General features: G+C 45.2%; 1 protein-coding gene across 1 annotated transcript; it reads left to right on the top strand.

Moving 5' to 3' along the window:
• The first annotated feature begins 1419 nt into the window (after positions 1–1419).
• Positions 1420–4078, top strand: PDCL (phosducin-like). The gene is made up of 3 exons (XM_010151690.1): positions 1420–1588; positions 2140–2321; positions 3377–4078. The coding sequence occupies exons 1-3, from the start codon at positions 1420–1422 to the stop codon at positions 3926–3928; spliced, it is 903 nt and encodes a 300-aa protein (XP_010149992.1). The 3' UTR covers positions 3929–4078.
• Positions 4079–8732: the final 4654 nt, after the last annotated feature.

Raw genomic sequence — 8732 nt, 5'->3', positions numbered from 1 at the left:
GATCCGGTTTTAACTTCGGCAGAACCAGCTGGCGCTGGGCAGAAACGCCAACCCCCTCCTTCATCCCTACGCGGCTCGGGGTGCCTGGCACGCGCACAGGAGCGGGGCTGACATAGAGCCCAGATCCACTGATTTGCTTAAAATTGCTTTAAAAAATGAAGTTTGGTGGACGTTCAGACGTGGCTAGCGCATCGCTGGTCCACAGCCACGGATCTGACCTTAGTGCCACTCCTCCCAACACCCTTCGCCCCTCACCCAGGAAAGAAGAGTGAAAGCAGATTAATTCTCGGGCATTTTACGTCTCCATCAGGATGAAACCCGTCGGCAGCTCGTTAGAGGACTGGTGGTGAAGGGCTTGGGGAGAGAGGTCCCCAGACTCTTAAGGTGTTCGTGGTTCTTCAGCTCTCCATCACTTGGAAGCATCTGCTCTTTCCGCTCCTGATGCGAGAGGCTGACAAAGGCTTTCGGTAGCTTTGGAGGGTGGATTCCACTGTTGTTCATTTTAGTGAAGCAGAAGAGGTTTTGGATAAAGAGAAAAGCGAGCGTTTTGGGGCTAGCTGCAATCCCTTTATCAGTGTGCCAGCATCTAACCTTCAGCTGCCGACTGCAGTGATGGTGACTGGTGTGGGCAGGTGAAAACACCACAGACACGAAGAAGTTTCTTTTGATAATGTTATTTCTTACCCGGGAAGTGGTGTGTGTGAAACTGTAGCACTGTCTGCACTCAGCATTTGTATGTTCTGTTTTCTGTGTCTGAGAGTGACCTTTCTTTATCAAACAGCTACGTGGTTACATTTTCTTAAAACGTTTTTCCTTGCATGTGTTGTGTTACTTAAATGCACTGACTTTCTGCAAAGTTTTTGCGAGATTGTCTTCAACAATATGAATTACTGTAATCTGAAATTTCTTCTTCCAGGTTTTCATAGAAGCTTGCCTGAGAGACTGGAAAGGAATAAAGGTCAGAACGTTTTAATTTGATAAATTACATCTGGTCATTTTTCAGCTCAAATCATTGTTAAAATAATGCAAATAATAATGGAATTTTAAATGTCAATACCAGGGAAATCAAGCTCATGGAGCTGCCTGCCTGAGGCTAATAAGGCTCCCGAATCACATGTTGAAAATTCATTCTCCATGAATGAGAACACATGTAAAGTGTTTCTGCAGTAGTAAGCCTCAAAGCAGTTCTGCTTGTAAAGGCTTTTAATTTAAGTGAGTTTGAAATTGTGACTAAGAATTAACTCACGTGCCTTTGTGCGCTGTAGGCTGTTTGGTAGTGGGCTGTAAACTCTTTGCATGTGGCTGAAAAACTGCTCTGAGGAAGGAAAGGACCATCACTATGTGTTTAAAGCGGTGTCTCGCACTGCATATTTGAATGAGATACATTCTGTCATTTGTTCATTTATTTTTCAGAACACAATGACTGCTTTGGATGATAAACTGCTTGGTGAGAAGCTCCAGTATTACTACAGCAGTAGTGAGGGAGAGGATGAAGACAGTGAGAAAGAAGATAAAGAAGGGGAGAGCACCATTCCTGAAGGCGTTGGGGAGGTAGAGCTTAGCAGCGATGGCAGCGCAGTCAACACAGGTATCATCACGCTGATTGTTTGGTCAATACTTGGTTTACTGGAAGATTTGTGTTATTCTAAAATTTCATTTTTCGAAATGAAAGTCCTAGGTTTATGCATACTTGAGTCACAGATTGATCGTTTCCTGGCTATAGTCTAGCCTCATTTTAAATAGCTGGTTCTTTAACGTTTGACTTCTCCTCTGAGAGACTTCAGCATTGTATCTAGAGCATTACGCTGCTCCCACTCTCGGAGACACAGCACTAGTCTGAGTCGCTGGTGTGATCCAGAGGGTATTTCTTACCTTCTTATGAAAGACTGTCCCTCTGTGTTTTACAGTTTCTCTGAGAATGATGAAAGATTTAATCTTTGTAGAAAAAAAAAATAGATACAAGCTCAGGGATGTGTAAATGGCAAATCACTACTTTTCGTTTCATTTCAACGTTTTGCACAATACACAAAAGGTTTATCACAGGGCCACTATTTTACTGCTGACTTATTACTTGAATTTTCAATGATAGGTGTGATTTTACTACCCTTTTACACCAAATACCTGTGCATTTAATTTCAGGTCCCAAAGGCGTCATTAACGACTGGCGAAGATTTAAACAACTGGAAACCGAACAGCGGCAGGAGCAGCGCCGAGAAATGGAACGACTCATTAAAAAGTTATCTATGACGTGTAGATCTCACTTAGATGAAGAGACTGAGAAGCAGAAGCAGAAGGAGCTTCAGGAAAAAATCAACGGAAAGGTAGCGTGGCACAAAGGAGTCAAAGTGCCCCTTAGATGTTTAACGTTTTCAGTTTCCTCACTTGAGTATGTGAAGCCCCTGGGAATCCTTGTGCTAGCAGTAGGCAGCTATTGTTTCTCCTGGGGAACAGGAGCGGTATAAGACACGCTGTAACTGTAGTTGCCAGATGTTGTCCAGTTGAATCATTTTCTATTTTAGTGGTATTTCAGGGGCATTCATTTGCCCATCTTAAGAAATAAGCAATTTAGCTGCTGTACCAAAGATGTCCACATTCTCTTCCCACAATTCCCTTACCTGTTTATCAAATAAGTCAACTGTAGGGGATTTAGGGGATTAGGAGTCCTTATTGTTTTCGTATTTAGCAAGTGAATATTGAGAATTTAGCTTTGACTTTGAGCTCCAAAGGTAGAAAGCGTTTGAAGTAGGGAATGGTTTTAATCAACCGGGCTGTCGAACTAGCTCTTAAAGTTCTAGTCAAGAAGTTCCTGATCAGCACGCAGTGCTTCTTGCTTTCAGATGATGAAAGCTGCCCACACTGTCCTATACCTGGAGTGATGCAAATAGGTTGATTGCGGCAAATGAACAGATACGAAATGCATAAAATCCTGTTAACTTCAGTTTCACAGACAAGATAGTGTGTTTGGTTGCCACAAAATGTTAACTGAAAAACTAAAGGAAAAAGCTGATGAAAAAGGAGCTGGACTTAGATCAGCATGGTGTCCACGTCAGTGCTCATGGCTCAGTGAAAGCACACACCCACCGTTAACCTGAATTAAAGTGGGAGCGTGGAGCAGCCACGTGTGTTACTAGTGCAGCTTGGGGAAACTGCAGTACCCAAGCCTGAAATCGCTGTTCCCACTGGGCATGGCTTCTAATTAGATCAAAATGGGGTGTAATACAGAGCGTGCTTGAGCCTTCGTGGGTTGCACTTTGCTGTTATTAAAGATGAGTGACCCATATTAATCCTCTTGATCTAAATTCTTGTTATATAAGTGACCCACATGGTGCTGCTGATCTTTTTCTCTTTATCATGTATCTTTGTATGTGTTTTTTAGATGACGTTACAAGAATATAACATGATTCACAATGATGAAGATGATGAGGAATTTTTACAGCGGTACAGGAAGCAGCGAATGGAGGAGATGAGGCAGCAGTTGTGCAGCGGGCAGCAATTTAAACAGGTTTTTGAGATTACTAGTGGCGAAGCGTTTTTGGACACAGTTGATAAAGAGCATAAGAGCACGCTGATCATGATCCATATTTATGAAGACAATATCCCTGGCACTGAATCCCTGAATGGCTGTATGATCTGCCTGGCCGCTGAGTATCCAACAGTGAAATTTTGCAGAGTTAAGAGCTCGCTCATTGGTGCTAGCGCTCGCTTTACTAACAATGCCCTGCCAGCTCTGCTCATCTATAAGGCAGGTGAGCTCATTGGCAATTTTGTGCGAATCACTGACCAGCTTGGAGAAGATTTTTTTGCTGTAGACCTGGAGGCTTTTTTGCAGGAATGTGGTTTGCTTCCAGAAAAAGACCTAGTGCTCCTGACTTCTATACACAATCCATCTGCATGTTACAGTGAGGACAGTGATCTGGAAATTGACTGAACCACTTAGACCAGGGGGCCAGTGGGTGTAGTTGTACCGTGGGATGTTCTTGTGCTAGGGATTGTTCTCTTTCTTCCTTAGTGTGGGTATGGATTCTTCCCACTCATGCACTTCGACTTTGCTCGTTAAAAATAACGTAAGGGATTCCTAGCATTTTCTTAAATTAATTCAGTAATGTAGGCACTGAAACAGCCTTGCTTTTATGCAATTCAACTGCATTTCACTAAACATGAAGTTCTAACACAGTAAGTTTAGGAACTTTAGGAAGTTTAGGAAATCATGTCTTGTCATCTCTGTTCTCCAAATCACTTGATTTTTTTAAACATTTAGTTCTCAGATCAGCTGCGTGTGGTCATTCTCTGTACAGGTTTCCTGAAAGGGTGTATGTGAGTACCACTTGGCTCGTGATACGGCCACCTGCTCCCTAAGACAAGAATTGAGACCACAAATAAAGAAGCTTTGAAGCATCCAAGACTCACTAACCTGGAGCTGAAGTTCTGTCAGTAACAGTGCAAGGTCCCATCTTCTGTTCCCCAGTTTGCAGTCTCCTTGGAAGTACCTTCTTGTTCCAGCACTTGGCATCAGATTTCTGTTGCTTTCTCACTTACAAATAACAACAGCCCCTGACTTCATCCTGAAAATTAACTTCTTAGTTGGAGAGGGTTCTTTAACCTTGCCAGAGACTTAAATGAGAAAATCTTCCCTCAGATACAGCTCTTAATATGTTCTTGGGTTTTAAAATGCCCATCCTTGGAGTTCAGCGTAGTCACTTCATCAGGAAATGATCCCTGCCTCTTAGGAAAGCTATGGAGAGCTCCAGCATGTGTGCTGAATAGCGTCGAGGAGAATTCTGTTGGCAAAATGCAGAATCTGGACTTGAATAGCCTCAGTATTTCGTCCCTCTCTAAAATTACTAAATAGTGCTCAAATTCGGTTTTTTCTGCCTTCATATTATTTGCCTCATATTATTTGAATGTTAATTACCCCGGGAGCCAGCGGATGACTGGTTGGGGTTGTGGGGAAGCGGCCGTCAGCCGACAGACCAGGTCACCAGCACAGCCCCCTGTTCCCACAGGGGTTTCCCTTGGCGGAAACTCCGTATCCAGTTTCTGCACAGTGCTCAGCAGGATCAAACACCTTGCCGCTGTCCTGGTTTTGCTCTGATGGCAGCTCCTCGGGAGCAGGGTTTTTGGGAGCATGGAGTTTGCTAACAGAAAAGTCTTGTGGGTGGGGATGAAACCTTTGGGGATGTTTGTCCCTCTGTCCTTAGTAAGGAATGATAAGTATCAATACTTAATAATCATAGAACCATAGAATCACAGAATGGTTTGGGTTGGAAGGGAACTTAAAGATCATCCAGTTCCAACCCCCCTGCCATGGGCAGGGACACCTTCCACTAGACCAGGTTGCTCCAAGCCTCATCCAGCCTGGCCTTGGGACACTCCCAGGGATGGGGCATCCACAGCTTCTCCGGGCAACCTGTCCCAGTGTCTCACCACCCTCTCTGTGAAGAATTTCTTCCTGATATCTAATCTAAACCTCCCTGTTTTCAATTTGTACCTGTTACCCCTTGTCCTATCACTACAGGCTCTTGTAAAAAGTCCTCTCCCAGCACCCTTGTAGCCCCTTCAGACACTGGAAAGCTGCAATGAGGTCTCCTCGGAGCCTCCTCTTCTCCAGGCTGAACAAGCCCAATTCTTGCAGCCTTAAGTATCAAAGGCCTCCGCAAAAGCATCACCATGGCTGTTTCAGTTGCGCAGTGACACTGATCGTAAAGTTCTCACCTTCCCCAAAACCACAGGGTGACTTCTGCTTCTGAGCACGGAATAAAAGCCATCTAGCCTTCGCTGAGCTCTTTGGTCTCTACGAACAGCTCTGCTGCTGCACCCAGCAGGCGCCTGACACTTCCTCCTGCAGCACCTTGGTCATTAGCATGTCAGCGATTACCTTTTTATTAAGGTGCGTTCATTTATTTTGTTCACGCTTCACTTCATAAATCAGATCATAATACAGGGAAGCAATTTTCAGGGCTTCAGGCACATGGCAGCTCACCCTGCCCCCAGCACATCTGGCGCTGCGTAGCTGTGAGACAACCTGGGACGCGTTAGAAACCATCAGCAGTTGATAGGGAATGCACGCACAGAATCCTCCAGTGATGCAGAGCGAGGTAAAGGCTTCGAACCGAACCGCTCCAGTGCGGCACCTGGCACAGCTGAGCGTGTGGAACGTGTGCGCTGCGCTTGGTTATTACTGAATAACCCACGGCCTTAATTGGATGTTACCACACGGTCGCTTTCTCACGCAGCGCTTACTGGGCTTGTTGGTTTTTAATTTTAAGGAAAGTGTATGACCCCGTGTAATGCCGTGTTTAATGATTAAATTTGAACCGCTCCAGTGCGGCACCTGGCACAGCTGAGCGTGTGGAACGTGTGCGCTGCGCTTGGTTATTACTGAATAACCCACGGCCTTAATTGGATGTTACCACACGGTCGCTTTCTCACGCAGCGCTTACTGGGCTTGTTGGTTTTTAATTTTAAGGAAAGTGTATGACCCCGTGTAATGCCGTGTTTAATGATTAAATTTAATTGCAAGTTTTATGTAAGATGCTTCAGAACTCCAGGAAGAAATTAAAATGTCCCTGTGTAAGCACTAGGTTCTTAATAAGAATGGATCTTAAAATAGAAAAAGAAGAATTTGTAGTTGTTTCTAATTAAACTGTGTTTTAAAAAATAGTATAGGCAGAAAAATAAATAATTTGTAAGGAAAAATTAGTCAGTTGGCACAAATTGTAGCTGGTTTAAACAAACTGGCAGAAATCCAGAGTTTAAAATGTGGTAAGAGATTATTTCTTTTAATCTCACAATTGCAGGGAAAAAGAAAAAGCCATGGAACTTCTATGAAATTAAATCATTAAGCGTGGTTATCAGCACATTTAAGGAAAAAGTAAATCAAAGGAGCTGTGATTTGTATTCAGGTTGGGATGCAGTGAAGGCTGACATGCAGACAGGGTGTATATTAGCATCATAGTCAAACCTGGCTTGGAGAGGGGGCTGGGGGAGAGCTGCCTGCTTGAGTTACTTTGAAGTTTTATTTTTATAAACTGCTTTTTTTTTTTTTTTCTACCCCTGTGGCAGAAGAACTGTAGTAATAGGATCAAAACCTCTCCTGCTGCTCTGTGTGGGGTGGCCTGCAGCAAGGTGACTCCTGGTCCGTAAGCACCAATGCTCAGGTATATGAGAGGCGGTTTGCAGTGCCAGTAGCAACAAGGGGAAAACAAGGGCTGGATCCAATTAATGATTGATCTGGAGGGATGTAATGAGTACAAGGGAGAGAGGGAGGGAGAAGGTGCGCTACGATGCTGCTTCTCGGCAAGGCAGCCCCCATGTGAGGCTGCTGGTGCTGGTGCTGGGCTCTGCTGCTGATGCTTGTCCACACGTGAAGCTAGATCCTTCCAAGCTGAAGGTGTGCCCCAAAGACCCACCTTTCTTAATGTGCGTTAAACAACGTAACAAGACTAATTCAGGATAGGGTTGTTGTAATTTGCAAGTGTCTGTCCCCTGTCCATTCAGTAGAAGTGAAAGCTACAGCTCCTGTTAACGCTCTATCTGCCAACGTTTTGGTTGGAGCGGTAATGGCTGCTTTATGTCTCTAGTTTTAGAGTGTTCCTGACCTGCACGTTAAGATTTGGGGTGTATTTATATACACATATGGGGACTAAAGTGTCAATGGCATTGTACGAATACCTACATAAAACAAAACTGGTTTGCAACACTCAGTTTGGCATTGAGAGCGTCAGGTTTTCAGGTTGATGCCGGTGCCTCTCCTTCCCCCAAAGCCGCTGTGCTCTGTCACACTCGGAACTTCATTTGAATTAACGTGTTCCTGCTAGATGGTTTGGGTTGGAATAAAGGATGCCTTTTCATTCTGTCTAAGGAGTTTTCATCTGTCTTTTCTGGCAGAGCTGCTTCCCTAGCACAGAGCACTGCTCTGGGCAGAAGGCTGACGGGTGGGGGTGGTGGGTGTCAGCGCTGTGCAGGGCTCTGGTGCAGTGGGTGGTAGAAGTCGGTCAACGGTGATGGCTGAAGGGGCTGTACACTCGGCTATTTTGTCACTAGTCCTTCTCTTGCCTTGGAGAAGGAGACCTTAGAGCACCTTCCAGTGCCTGGGGGGGACTTTTCCCAAGGGCAGGGAGTGACAGGACAAGGCGTAACGGGTTTAAACGGAAAGAGGGAGATTGAGATGGGACATCAGGAAGGAATTCTTCCTGGGGAAGGTGGGAAGGCACTGGGACAGATTGCCCAGAGAAGCTGTGGCTGCCCCATCCCTGGAAGTGTCCAAGGCCAGGCTGGATGAGGCTTGGAGCAACCTGGTCTGGTGGAAGGTGTCCCTGCCCATGGCAGGGGGTGGGACTGGGTGGGCTTTGAGGTCTCCTCCCACCCAAAACCATCCTGTGATTCTGTGATACAATTCTGTGTACCAAGTCTAAGTAATTCTGTGTCTGATTTTCATCTTCAAGAAGCGCTATAAATAGGAGTTGAGAAACACTTGTCAGGTAGGTTGTGTTGCCTCTGGGAAATGTTTTGTTTTGGAAAAAGCAGCAGCCTGCTGCAAGGAGGGCAGCCAGAAACAATGATTTTTACAGGAGGGTGTAATTCTCCACTGGGAGAGAGGAGCGTAAAATCACCTGGGTTTGTTCACATCTAGTGATGTTCCAAAACAAACAGAGGAATTTGGCCGTGGAACGCGAATGCCCAAGGAAACGCAGACGGCTGCTTGGCGAGGGCAGGAATGAGAGCACGGGATG

The sequence above is a fragment of the Eurypyga helias genome, unplaced genomic scaffold (genome assembly GCF_000690775.1).
Source record: "Eurypyga helias isolate BGI_N326 unplaced genomic scaffold, ASM69077v1 scaffold49725, whole genome shotgun sequence".
NCBI lineage: Eukaryota > Metazoa > Chordata > Aves > Eurypygiformes > Eurypygidae > Eurypyga > Eurypyga helias.
The sequence above is the reverse complement of the archived record's forward strand: the minus strand, read 5'-3'. Positions and strand labels throughout refer to the sequence as shown.

Bases quoted from the DNA above. Each gene is read 5' to 3' on its own strand.
- PDCL (XM_010151690.1), top strand. From the start codon at position 1,420: ATGACTGCTTTGGATGATAAACTGCTTGGTGAGAAGCTCCAGTATTAC. The intron at 1,589-2,139 runs GTATCATCACGC...ATTTAATTTCAG, and splicing joins TGGCAGCGCAGTCAACACAG to GTCCCAAAGGCGTCATTAAC. The intron at 2,322-3,376 runs GTAGCGTGGCAC...TGTGTTTTTTAG, and splicing joins AGGAAAAAATCAACGGAAAG to ATGACGTTACAAGAATATAA.